The sequence below is a fragment of the Mobula birostris genome, chromosome 7 (genome assembly GCF_030028105.1).
Source record: "Mobula birostris isolate sMobBir1 chromosome 7, sMobBir1.hap1, whole genome shotgun sequence".
Lineage (NCBI taxonomy): Eukaryota > Metazoa > Chordata > Chondrichthyes > Myliobatiformes > Myliobatidae > Mobula > Mobula birostris.
In genome coordinates this window covers 56,492,555-56,506,953 of record NC_092376.1, presented here as the reverse complement: position 1 = coordinate 56,506,953, position 14,399 = coordinate 56,492,555, and the positions used below count along the sequence as shown (strand labels likewise).

Genomic DNA, 14,399 nt, shown 5'->3' with positions numbered 1-14,399 from the left:
TTTGTGCCATAGTATCTCCAAGCTAGATTTCATAGTATTTAAGTGGACACTAAACATGTGGAGGTGTAGTAATAAAGTACAAAAGCAGGCTCTTCAGACCAACAACCAGCAAGTACCCATTTTTACATTAATCTTATCATTACCCATTTCATATTCCTCACATTCTCTGACCTAACTGTAATCTCAAATTCGTGTTATCATCTGCCTATAGTAAGTTTTCATTCCTTTCCTATTAACTTTCTACTTAATTTTGCATTAAAATATTCAACGTTTCATTCATTCTCCATTGCTCACTGAGGAAGACAGTTCCAGAGACTCTTGAGAGAGTTTTTAACCATATTTGTCCGAACAATGCCTTGAATTTGAATCATTACCCCTAATTTAACATTCCTCAACAAAAGGGAACACCCTGTCCATATTCACCTTGTTAAGTCCCTTTGGGACTTAATGTGTTTCAATTTATTTTTTGCTCAATTTCCATCAATACAATAACCTTTCCATTATAGCAGTGTTCAGCATCTACACATATTCAAAATGATGCTCTGCTTTCAGAAGATGATTAACCATAAGGAACATTTCAACCTTTCCAAGTATGCTGTGAAGGACACCAATACTTCATTGCATATTTCTCGCCTTCGATTATAGCCTGCTTTGCTGGAGCTGATATTTTGTCTCATTTACTGTCTTAGCAGCAGTGCTGCTACACTTGAATTTACTCACCCAATCTCATTATTGCGTGCTTAACTTTTCTGTTCAGCGTTTCTGTGCTACAAACTATCATAATCTTTATTTTACTGAATTGTCCTAAATATTGCAATGTAACCTATTTGAGCTACGTTCTCTTCATTTCTATAGAGCACTGAGGCCCTTTGGCCAGTACCATTGATCAGTATTGCCAATAGGTCATTTAGAAAAAAAACTCTTTCTCTGGCACTAATATATACTGTACATATTGTTTAACTAAAAATTAACAGTTATAGTAGTGGTCAATAAATCAGTTACAATCTTTAAGAAATCCAAAATATTGGTATTGATGCTTTTGCTACCAGCAGCACACATATGATGATACCTTTGTTATTCACATGCATGATTTATTTATATATCTATAGACAAATGTATCACACTTATTTTATTTTCACAGGATCCCAATGCCAGCTTTGATTTCAATGATTATTTTGATGATAAGCATGATCCAGCTCCAAAATCTGAGAGTAAGCAGAATGGGTAAATATTTCAACTAATTTATTAGCATCCATCTTGAATAAAAATGTATTTTAGTAGAATAATGCAAAGGATGTAGCAGTGATTATATTTATTAATGGAAAGAAAACAGTAGCAAACTTAAACATGAGGAATTCTGCAGATGCTGGAAATTCAAGCAACACACATCAAAGTTGCTGGTGAACGCAGAAGGCCAGGCAGCATCTCTAGGAAGAGGTACAGTCGACGTTTCAGGCCGAGACCCTTCGTCAGGACTCGGCCCGAAACGTCGACTGTAACTCTTCCTAGAGATGCTGCCTGGCCTGCTGCGTTCAGTAGCAAACTTACTAATGTTACTAATAGTTCAGAATAGAAAGTGGATTAATTGCAGAAACTCAAATTAGATGCAAGAACTGTAGATTTGTAAGACTTGTAGATTTCTCAGCTGTGAACATTTAGTATAGTAAAACAGGGAAGGGTATTCCTGATGTCCTAAGCCCCAAATCTTGCTGGACCAGACCCACTGCCCACAAATACCAACGCAATCTCTCCTACATATTTAAATCAAATTCAAAGGTCTATCCAACAACTTGGCTTTTGATAATGCATTGTAAAGATCCTGCCCCTAAATGCTCCTAGAAGGGGTGATTAGGTTTTGTCTTCTGTACAACTATCATGGATTTTAACAGTTTATAAATATCTCCACATTCAGATCTGTTAAAACTAAAATAAGGTATTAAAGAATAATAGATATCATTTGATTTTAAAAAATTAAAAATTGTCAAGGAACAGCACATAAAACATTCAAAGACTTTAAACTAAAGCAAAATAGTTGAAAAAAATTAGATTTTCCCTTGACTTCCTTAACTATTGGAGGGAAATCCCATTGAAATCAATGGGATCATGTGCCTACGTTCTCTTTTTCAGGAAGTGTTGAGGCTCTTCTTCAAACTAAGACATGCCACTTGATACTGCCATGACTGGAGCCATTGATCTGTGTGAGAACTACCTTTCTAGGAGCAATTAAGATGATTGTGGCCATGATTTCTTTTTCTCCTTATCCCCCCCACCCCCTACCCCCTCCTAGTTGCTCCTAGTGACACCGGCTGCATATCTGTATTAGTAACGTATCACTGCATTAGGTAGATAAAGCAAAGTTATCATTGTGTATGGCGACATATATGTACTTCCATAGTAAATTGACCTTGAACTTTGAACTTCACCTTGGACAGGAAGCAGCAGGGTCACCAGAAATGCAGTACACTCAATGAGAGCTTCAACAGCAGCTTAATGATTCTACCTGAAAATGTGGAGTTACACCAGAGCTGTGGAGGATTTCTTGAGCTGAGCATTTGTTGGCCTGCAGCTAAATGCATCAAATTTGATGGATAGTATCAACTAGCCAAGGGGCCATCACGGTGCATTTACCTTGCACTTGTTCTCTATCACTTATGGTCAAGGACTTTCCCCTAACCATCTTGCTCCTGATTCCACTATGGACTCAAATTAAAAGAGGAACTCATTTCTAAAATGAAAGAATTGTTGCTATCTGCCACAGATTGAGCAGGCATTCAGTTGTTGTTCCTCTCCATGCCTTGTGGAACATTGGGCGGTAATCTTGCCATTGCTTTAGCTTTTTTCCTGTTTTTTTACGAGGCTGAGTTGCTAGCTTGACATTCAACCCAGCATGCAAGAAGCCGGCCGGATTGAAATTCAGGACCACTCGCCTTGATGTCTAATTCAGATGTCAGTACTCCACCAGCCGGCAGACTTCCAGTGTCCCCAGTAAAGCTTCTCCTGTCTGCACGTTGCATTACATTTCAGAAAGGTTCTCATAATAGATTTCTGAACAGTCCATGAACTCATGAAAACCACTTTCTTCTCTCTTTCACTACTTTTATATATTTCTTATTGTAACTTATAGTAACTCTATGCATTGCACTGTACTGCTGCTGCAAATAAAACAAATTTCACAACATATATCATTGATAATCAACCTGACTCTGATCCTCATTCATAATTAATTATCAGTCATTGCATTCTCCTCAACCTGGCAATCGCACAAGTTCAGCAATGTCCATCATCGGTGGAGCTGGAGAAAAATCAAGGGGTAGGGAGGCGATCTGGATCGCTTGCACAACAGGCTAGTGAGGAGAAACTGTGATAATATTGTTCTTTCAGTGTAAGAAATGTGAATTTTTGCTTCTTGGACAACAAAGCTTTCCTGCCTGTATACTCAAAAGCCATCTAGCACTTAGGCATGAGATAATACGTGAGCACTAGCATTAGCTGCATATAACATTGGATAATGACTAACTGGAACAGGAGAGAATAAGCAGTGCCCTCGACATTTGATAGCATCACCTATGAAGGGCCCTTTAACATCAACACGCTGGAAGTTAACATTGACAAGAAAAATAACTGAAACAATCACGTACTTACTGCAGTAACAATGCAATTAGAAGCTGGACATTCTGTGGTGCAAGATTCAACTCCTGTTGTAATGTATTTCTACCATCTCTAAAGAATTCCAAGAGTGTGATAGAAGATGGAAATGCAAGAGACTGATTGAAGACCCACCTCACTAGGCAGAACAGAGAGGGAGTTCCCTTGGTCCTCACCTTTCACATCACTAGGCACCACATCCATGATATCATCCTTCAGCATTTCCATCAACTTCAAGAGGAGCCCACCAGGCACATCTTAACCTCTTCCCACATTTGTGATTTATACAGGGGAGAGCCTTCATGTTTCCCTGGTCTACTCATCTCCTCCCCATCCCTTGGTATTTTTCCCTTAGATAAATGGGGAAGCGCACCATTTGTCCCTTCACCTCCTCCCTCATCACCCAATGAAGTCTCCTCTACAATGTTACCATTTTTACTTCCCTCCAGATCAATTTAATTGGACAAAGCAGGTGCATTCTGAACCCACAAACACTACATCACTATTTTGCTCTTTTTGCATTATTTAGTTTTTTTAATATTTTTTTTATCACAAATTATAGTATTTTATGTATTGTACTGTACTGCTGCTGCAAAATAACAAATTTCATAACATATGTCAGTGATAATAAACCCAATTCCGATTCTGGGAAACTGTGGCTTTAAGAGTAGGTCAGAGATTGGAGTGACTTTATCTGAAGACTCTGCAAAGCAAAACTTTCATCTGTACGGAAGAGTAGAGATTGAGAAACACTCAAGTCTAGAAGCTTAAGACTGATGACAAGACAACCACCTTGACCGGCCTGTTTGTAAGATGCTCTGTAGCAACTAATCAGGATTTCTTTGACAGCACCCCCTCCTGAACTATAATGACTACCAACAGCAAAGAGAGGAATAACAAGTGTGTGTGAACAGCATCAAATGAAAACCCATGCTGATTTGAAAATGAAATTGGCATTTCTTATCATTGTTAAGTCAAAATCCTGGAATTACTCATTTAACAGCATTGAGAACACATTCACCACATAGCCTGGTCCAAGAAAACAGATCACCATTAAATTTGAAAAGATAATTAGGAATAAACATTAAATGTTGACCCTGCCAATAATATTCACACAGCAGATGTCCTTTAAGATGTGCATGTGTGGCTTCAGCTAGCACCAGCTTGCTTTAACTGGCCCCATTCACAAAATGGTCCTGTAGATTATGCATGAAAGGCAGCTGAGCATTGTGAGAAGTGACTGAATGCTGAAGTCTTTGTAATGAGGTCAGACTTTGTTTGCAATCTGGACTTTGTCAAATAGCCATGAACTTATTGCAGATCATGACCCAGTTTATCACCAATAAACTTTTTTAAAAATTCGTTGTCATTTTCTAAAATGGGCAGTTGATTAATACAGTAAATCTGGTGTCAGGTACTTGCACATGTTTGGTTTATTGGATGCTACCCCAACTGGCAATTGCTGTCATCACTGACATTTAGTTTAGTTTTAATTTAATGGAACAAAAACTAAATATCACCAAAGGCAAAGGCAGCCTACATTGGCTTCTATAAACACCTCCACACATTTCAGACTTCTTCCTGGATGTCCCTTTATACTTTGTGAAGAACTTTGGCAAACTGCAAATCTCAAGCTAAACCATTTTCTACATCCGATCTGCTGCTGTCCTATTTCACTGTTTACTCCTGAAATATCACGCATTTGTGGCCTATATTTTTCTTGGCTACCAGCCTCCAGCCCACGTTTTTATTACCCCAGGACTCACTTTGACACCTTCCCACTTTTCCGTCTCCTAAATAAAATAAATATGACAAGCATAATCTTCACTTGTGAATGAAGGAATGAGGTAATGCATGGCAGGTAAAATGTTTCAATCAAACATTAAATAGTTGTTTCTCAGTTTGGAGAAGATATTGATAATTTAGATTGAGTCAATTAGTCATATTCATAGTCATAGTCATAGTCATACTTTATTGATCCCGGGGGAAATTGGTTTTTGTTACGGTTGCATCATAAATAATATAGTAATAAAACCATAAATAGTTAAATAGTAATATGTAAATTATGCCAGTAAATCACGAAATAAGTCCAGGACCAGCCTATTGACTCAGGGTGTCTGCCCCTCCAAGGGAGGAGTTGTAAAGTTTGATGGCCAAAGGAAGGAATGACTTCCTATGATGCTCTGTGTTGCATCTCGGTGGAATGAGTCTCTGGCTGAATGTACTCCTGTGCCCACCCAGTACATTATGTAGTGGATGGGAGACATCGTCCAAGATGGCATGCAACTTAGACAGCATCCTCTTTTCAGACACCACTGTGAGAGAGTCCAGTTCCATCCCCACAACATCACTGGCCTTACGAATGAGTTTGTTGATTCTGTTGGTGTCTGCTACCCTCAACCTGCTGCCCCAGCACACAACAGCAAACATGATAGCACTGGCCACCACAGACTCATAGAGCATCCTCAGCATCGTCTGGCAGGTGTTAAAGGACCTCAGTCTCCTCAGGAAATAGAGACAGCTCTGACCTTTCTTGTAGACAGCCTCAGTGTTCTTTGACCAGTCCAGTTTATTGTCAATTCATATCCCCAGGTATTTGTAATCCTCCACCATGTCCACACTGACCCCCTGGGTATAACATAGAGTGATATAACATGGAGAGAGGCCCTTCAGTCTGTGTACCCCACACTGACCAGCCATTTGCAATAATGCTTCCCTCATCCCACTTATAAGTACCTACACATTAGGGTCTACATACAGCGGTGACCCAGGGAAATCACACACAGTAATAGGGAGAACTTGCAAACTCCACATACAGATAGCACCCAATATGTTGAAAATAATGAGCTAGATTGTACTGGAACTGGCCCATTGCCCATACTCACCACCCCATGACCCATCTTTTACATTCAGATTGTGCAACTCTTCAAATCTGAAGAGTGTTGTGTGTGTGTGTGTGTGATAGGATAGGCGCTAACCTGCATCTCTAAGGTCCTGACCCTAGAGCACCTGACAGTTCAATGGAAAATCAGAAGCATTTGAAAATTAATACCAGAAAATGTAATTAAAAATACAAAATATAATTTAAGAAGCATGAAAATACTTGCAAATAATTAAATATTATTAATTTGTTGCCCTTGGTGTAAAGTCAAAGGTCAGATGCAGTGCATGCACACCATCTCTTCAAAATGTCGGTGTTCTGTTGCTGAGCTCAGTGGTAAATCTAACAACAGAGCAAAAGCTTTTGACCTTCGGCAGACTGCTACATTTCAAAGGACACAGGCAATTCTACATCATCCTAGACGTCAAACGGGTGACAATTGATGTTTCTCTGTGGGGCAACCAGCTGGTAAACATGATTTATCCAACAATATTTCACTATGAAAAGCCAATGGGGATAATATAAAGTGAATTTGTATATTTCTGAGTCGTGTGAAAATGATGAGGCTTTATGTGTGTAGTTACTTATTTATATCATATGTATATTACACAGACTCTGCCTTTGTGTTTTTCATGTTTCCAAGTCATGGAACAAAGTGTGCTGGAGAAGTAGCAATGGAAGCCAACAACAGCTTCTGTGGAGTTGGTATTGCATACAATGCAAATATTGGAGGTAATGAATTGTACATTGGTGCCAAGGAAATTCTGAATATTGTTTAATATTACTGTCTTTGTGCCATTGCCTTATTTCTGCTAGAATTGTAACTTTGTTAAAAGGCATAGTGGGTAACAGAAAATCAAACACAAGTACACTTCTTGATGCAAACAGATCATAGAGATGTAGCACAAGTACCTTCGAATTTTCTTTTTGATTTTAGTAAAGCCTTTTATCAGCAACTTTCTAAATATAAAATTTGTATTTCAGCATTTCTAGCACAAATGGAATGCACAACAAAATATTGGCTTTGGCATTAGACTTGCAGTTAAACAATAGTATTGCTGTGATTGGCTGTCACTCTGTGTGAGAGTTCTGCTACACTCCAGAACATTCATTTTCAACTTTAATTGCCTTTCTGTGTCACTGATATTGTTGTTGATGATGCAACTGTCACTTACATTTTTAAATCGAGTATGCTTCCTTTATTAAGGACTGTGAAACAGGCTATAACATGGGAAGTAAAGAAATTCAAAGACAGTCATGAACTCCAAGGTGTGCCTACACTAGATCCTACACTATGCCATTTATCGTTTTAGTTCTCATTTCTCTCTCATGAAAGGAGATTTTCTAAACTCCAAGCAATGCTATTATAATATAGTGCAGAGGGAAGAAAGGAGATCCTGACATTATCTTGTGTAAAGTTGCTTTGGGAAGCAGGTGGAAGGCAGCAGTGGTGTGTGGTGCATTCACTAATGAGTTAGAGTGCAAATGTGCAATGACTTTAACCTCCCTGAAATTAGTGGCAATGCATTATGCTGTACTCATTATGTATATCAGGCAGGCTGAGTTTTGAGAGTTTACCCAAATGTGCTTGCAGGAGTTACAAACCACATTTGCAGTCGCACATCATTTTAAAGCTCACAACTGTCAGGGCTTGTACTACTAGTGGCTGGCTCATCCAACAGGAGTTTGCAAAGAGACTGGGAACGCATTCTGCTGTTTTCCCATGCTGCTTGCAGCTGTTCTTCTGTACCATAAGACCATAAGACCATAAGACAAAGGAGCAGAAGTAGGCCATTCGGCCCATCAAGTCTGCTCCGCCATTTTATCCTATTTAGTCCCACTGCCCCGCCTTCTCACCATAACCTTTGATGCCCTGGCTACTCAGATACCTATCAATCTCTGCCTTAAATACACCCAATGACTTGGCCTCCACTGCTGCCCGTGGCAACAAATTCCATAGATTCACCACCGTCTGACTAAAAAAATTTCTTCGCATTTCTGTTCTGAAAGGGCGCCCTTCAATCCTGAAGTCATGCCCTCTCGTACTAGACTCCCCCATCATGGGAAACAACTTTGCCACATCCACTCTGTCATGCCTTTTAACATTCGAAATGTTTCTATGAGGTCTCCCCTCATTCTTCTAAACTCCAAGGAATACAGTCCAAGAGCGGACAAACGGTCCTCATATGTTAACCCTCTCATTCCCGGAATCATTCTAGTGAATCTTCTCTGTACCCTCTCCAACGTCAGCACATCCTTTCTTAAATAAGGAGACCAAAACTGCCCACAGTACTCCAAGTGAGGTCTCACCAGCGCCTTATAGAGCCTCAACATCACATCCCTGCTCCTATACTCTATTCCTCTAGAAATGAATGCCAACATTGCATTCGCCTTCTTCACTACTGACTCAACCTGGAGGTTAACTTTAAGGGTATCCTGTACGAGGACTCCCAAGTCCCGTTGCATCTCAGAACTTTGAATTCTTTCCCCATTTAAATAATAGTCTGCCCATTATTTTTTCTGCCAAAGAGCATAACCATACACTTTCCAACATTGTACTTCATTTGCCACTTCTCTGCCCATTCTTCCTATCTATCCAAGTCTCTCTGCAGACTTTCCGTTTCCTCAGCACTACCGGCCCCTCCACCTATCTTCGTATCGTCAGCAAACTTAGTCACAAAGCCATCTATTCCATAATCCAAATCGTTGCTGTACAATGTAAAAAGAAGCGGCCCCAACACTGATCCCTGTGGAAAACCACTGGTAACCGGCAGCCAACCAGAATAGGATCCCTTTATTCCCACTCTCTGTTTCCTGCCAATCAGCCAACGCTCTATCCACATATGTAACTTTCCCATAATTCCATGGGCTCTTATCTTGTTAAGTAGCCTCATGTGTGGCACCTTGTCAAAGACCTTCTGAAAATCCAAATATACAACATCCACTGCATCTCCCTTGTCCAGCCTACTGGTAATTTCCTCAAAAACTTGTAATAGGTTTGTCAGGCAGGATTTTCCTTTAAGGAATCCATGCTGAGTTCTGCCTATCTTGTCATATGCCTCCAGGTACTCTGTAACCTCATCCTTGACAATCGACTCCAACAACTTCCCAACCACCGACGTACCAATGGTAGTTACACCATAGACTCTCCAATAGGAATCTGCCCTCACTTATTCTGCAATAAAGTAGGCATAAGAGAGAAAGGAAACCAAATGAGACCCAAACTACCTAGTTCTACCCTTGCAAAAGGGTGTTAGATTGTAAGTGTATTTTTGAGATTTTTCTGAGATTGACTTTGTAAGCCTCTTCTTTACCTTGCTCTTTGGCCCAAGGCTGCCATTTCATTTTTGTTAATTCTGTTCACATATCAAGTTCAGTATTGAACTCTACATTATTTGATTCTCATATGCCCTGTGCTTTGAGTATTTTGTGTGCACTTCCTTGCTGTACTCCCCTGAGTCATTGTCATTGGAATGCAGTGCAGTCTGATTAGGGGAAGGATGGCCCGAGTCAATGGTCATCTGTAACTTAAAACTAATGTTCTCCATCATGTCCAGGCATCCGTCCTCGAGAGTAAACAACCTTACTCTTAATTTTGGTCTGCTTGAGCTGCTGTTATGTGGAATACTTACGGGGAGAGAAAAGGATTACATTCTTGCAGTCCACAGGAAGAATAAAGGTCTTCATGTCTTCATGTCCCACTGTGAGGCATAGTTAATACTAATCATTATGATCATTTCCTTTACGTGTACCATTAAATGTTGAATGATAGCATGTCCTCTCAACAGTGGTCTGACATTCTTTGCCATAGTGTGTTATCTTCTCCTGCAGGAGGAATCCATGGTGTTAATTAGCTGCTACAGTTGCAGACTGTAGTTGACAGCTTTCAGGATTATTTATTGTAACAGTGCATATCAAAGATTAAGGACCTAAGATGTGAAAGTTCACTGGTTTTATTGTGATCTTTCATCATGTGAGTATTGCTTTCATGTTTAGTTGTTATTGTCCTTGCGAAGCTGATGGGAAGATGCATTTTTTGAAATGTTTCTGTCCATGCTTTGAAGGTACTGTCACAGTTATAGCCATTTAAGGATCAAAGTCTCTGACCCAGCACCAATATATATTTTATGTCAGGATGTGTGCGCAAGCTGAAAGAGAACTCAGGCCCTTGTATTTGTTGTCCACCTATTGTCAGGTGGTAATGATGGTGGATCCAGGATATGCTGTCAAAGCTCGTAAGTTGCAGTAGAGCATCCTGCAGATGGTACACAATGCAGTTTCAAGCCAGATAGATTTTTTAAAGGTAGTGGATGGGATTTCAGTTAAGTGGGCTGCTTTGTTCAGGATGGCATTGAGCTTTCTGGGTATTATTGGAGTTACCAGTCCTGGTAAAAGGAGAGTATTCCATCACATACCTGACTTACCCAGTTGATAATGGAAAAAATTTGGAGAGTGAGGATGTGCATTATTAATGAGAAAGCATGTAACCTTTGACCTGCTCTTATATAGACTGGTCCAGTTAAGTTTCTTGTGAATTTTGCCTGATAGAATATTCATTGTGAGTAGTTCATTGATTGTAGTATCATTAAATATCAAGAGATGATAGGATCTTTTTCCATGATATTGATTGTCATTTTTTAGCATGTACTTGAACGTTATCCAAATCTTGCCGTGGACGGGCACAAGTTACTTGCCCAAGTTCTGTGTATACAACACAGTTAGTTAATTTTCCACTTTGTGAAAAAGTGTATTAAAGAGAGTGGGCATATTTAATAACCACTTCTATTGGCTATTTGTTTAAATATCCAACACTTTTCACAACTTGATGCAGTAAAACTATAGGATTTTGATCTCATATGTTGCTAATTGTATTACTTAGATTTTGAGATATAATTTTAAGTATACCTAGTGCTGCTCTTCTATCTTCCTTAATGAGCATGGATCAGTCCCTAGTCTTGATGGTCATGGAAGGATCAGGATTTAGGTTTGAGTTATGTTCTAGCAGAGTATAGTTCTCCATCTGTTGATATTTGGCAATGTTCATGAATGTCCACATTTCATTTACTGGATGTTATCTGAAACTGTTTCATTTAACATGGTGGTTGTGCTGCACATTAAGACAAAAGCCATCAGTATGAACATATGACTATGAAAAGATTTTTATTTACAAATGCACTTGCCCAAGGCAGATTCCTGAGGACAAGGTCAAATGGGTTTAGTCCTTGTGTTAGTCATCTCAACACCTGCCATAATCCAATTTTACTTGAGGACTTAACTAAGTGAGTGGCAATTAATTCACTTTTGGTAATGGGTAATGATGTTCTCCATTCTGTGTATGTTTTAAGTCATTGCTTCTCCCCAGAATATTTTCCAAGTGGTGCTCAGTATGGAAGAGTACAGAATCATCAGCTGAGAAAGATAGAATAGCTGGCTCTCAGCCAGTAATTTTATTACCTTTATTTGACTGAATGCAAAGAGATTTCACAAGGACTGATGTCAATGGCGACATGTCACAAAGTTACTCCCTCCCAAATGACAAACGCTAGCTCAGATGTGTCTATACTAATGGAAAACTCTCTGATAACGGTAATAGGATAGAGTGGATCTCAGATGTAAGGCACAATTCCTTTACAATTACAATTTTAGACTATTGCTTAATCTTCTCCTGCTCTTCCAGTTCTGACAGGTACAAGATAATAGTAAAAATACAATTGCAGTGCTTGAGGTGTCTTTGTCTTATCCAAAATAAATGTCAGATGATTCATTCATCTTCATTGTGCCTGTCCGTAGACTATTGGTACAAATCAATGGCTTTCTAACCCATTTTATCAGACCATGAAGAGTCTTTCATATCTTTATGAATCTGAAGCCACATATAAACCATGCAGGAATGGACAATTTTTTTTTCTCTCTGAAGTATTTTACAACATTCACTAACATTACCACAGATATCATCTCATTCTTTCAAATTCATTTAACTAAATATAACTTTCCTAGCTGTCATAATGGTTTCTGAACTTGTATTAAGTCATTGATTTATTCCTCTGGACCACACATATAGCTAAAGAGTCAACGCTGGATACAGCAGTGAAAAAGGCCTGCGGCCCACTTAGTCCATGCTGACTATCACCAATACTACAAGAATCCCATTTACGTTTTGTTCTCCCCAGTTTCTTACCAATTCCCCCCAAAATTCTACCACTCACCTGCACTCATGCAGGACAATTTACAATTGGCAATTAACTTACCATTCCACACATCCTTTGCATGTGGGAGGAAAGCTGAACACCTGGGGAAAACCTATGCAGTTACAGGAAGTTCCAAATCGACAGCACTGAAATTTAGGTCTGAAGCTGAGCCTTGTTTGTTATTTCAAAAATAAACTTTATTCATTTTATCTCTCTCTCTCTCTCTCTCTCTATATATATATATATATCCTAAAGAATAAAAGATGCAAAACTTTTATGCTCATGGTCAATACATTCTGTAGGGTTAACTTGTTTTTTAAACCATAGTACCATTGCTACTCATGTGACCCCTGATATTGAGGATCTTCCTCACGTGATTCAGCCCTTCCATGTGAAGTATTAAAAGGAGCCTAGACTGAAATTGTCCTCCTCAGAGCCCTTGCATGGGTAGCGGCAATTTTCAGCACACCCCTTGGTGTGTAGTCTGGCAGCATAGACTTGGCCAGTCTGCAACTTTCCCATTACAGTCGGCCCTCCTTATCCGCGAGTTACATATGCGCGAATTCAACCAACCACGAATCGAGAAAACCCAAAGTGCTCTTCCAGCACTTGTTCGAGCATGCACAGACTTTTTTTCTTGCCATTATTTCCTAAACAATGCAGTATAACATCTATTTATAGCATTTACATTGTATTAGGTATTACAAGTAATCTAGAGATGATTTAAAGTATACAGGAGGATATGCGTAGGTTATTGTGGATCGGGGTGAAAAAAACCAAAGTTCTCTTACTATGTAAGTCGGAACAGGTATATCTCGTATTATTTAGCGTCAGTTAGTCAAACGTTTGTCTTAGTATACAGTATATATTTTACCTTTCTACGCATATAAAACACTTAAGAAACGTATGTTTCAGCACCAGGCTCGGGAACGGAAGTTCCCAAGTTCAATCCAGTGACAGATCGTTCCCGAGTTCGATCCAGTAACAGATCGCTCCCGAGCACGCTTTCCATCCATGCCAGGTAGATGTGGAGGATTAAAAACCCAAGACCCCAAAACCCAATAACCCAATAATTAAACCACTGTGTTGCTTAGTAATAATTGTGGCTTTGATCGGGGCAGGTCCTTTCTCACTTTATCCTTTAAAATTGTTCTGATCGTTGACTGACTGTAGCCTAACGCTTTTCCAATGACCGATAGCATTTCACCACTTTCCAATCACTTTATTATTTCCACTTTATTTTAAATCATGATCGTGAATATTTTCGTGAACCGAAACACTGCAGGTTCAGAGCTCTGCCACCAGGTCCTAATGTCCACCGCACTAAGACAGGTTAAATAAGGGACTTGAGCATCCACGTTTTTTGGTATCCGCGAGGGGTCCCGGAACCAATCCCTTGCAGATAAGGAAGGCCGACTGTACTGACATCTTGCTGTGCTGACAGGCCACCAAGTTCCTTTGTGTGTGCCACTGTGAACAGCATGTAGATTAAAGAATCCTCTGTTACACCATTGCTGGGATGGAACCAAAGCAAGGATCCCCGTACCCTTCTTCATACTCTCACAGCAAATCCACAATCTGCAAAGAGATGACTGATTGCCTCTTCCCCGCCTCACTGGTCCTGAGGGCATTGTGCATTGGGGATGATATAGCAAATGTACAGAAAGGATCTGTCTATTAGGACC

The 14,399-nt window shown here is 39.6% G+C and overlaps 1 protein-coding gene across 1 annotated transcript in view; it reads left to right on the top strand.

The window, feature by feature from the left end:
• The first annotated feature begins 6,813 nt into the window (after window positions 1-6,813).
• LOC140200925 (neuroendocrine convertase 1-like) overlaps window positions 6,814-14,399 on the top strand; it is a 310,355-nt gene continuing 302,769 nt past the window's right edge. Inside the window, exons 1-2 of the mRNA XM_072264575.1 lie at window positions 6,814-6,958; window positions 7,139-7,258. Of these exons, the coding sequence (XP_072120676.1) occupies window positions 6,814-6,958; window positions 7,139-7,258 (265 nt within the window). The remainder of the gene's footprint in view (window positions 6,959-7,138; window positions 7,259-14,399) is intronic.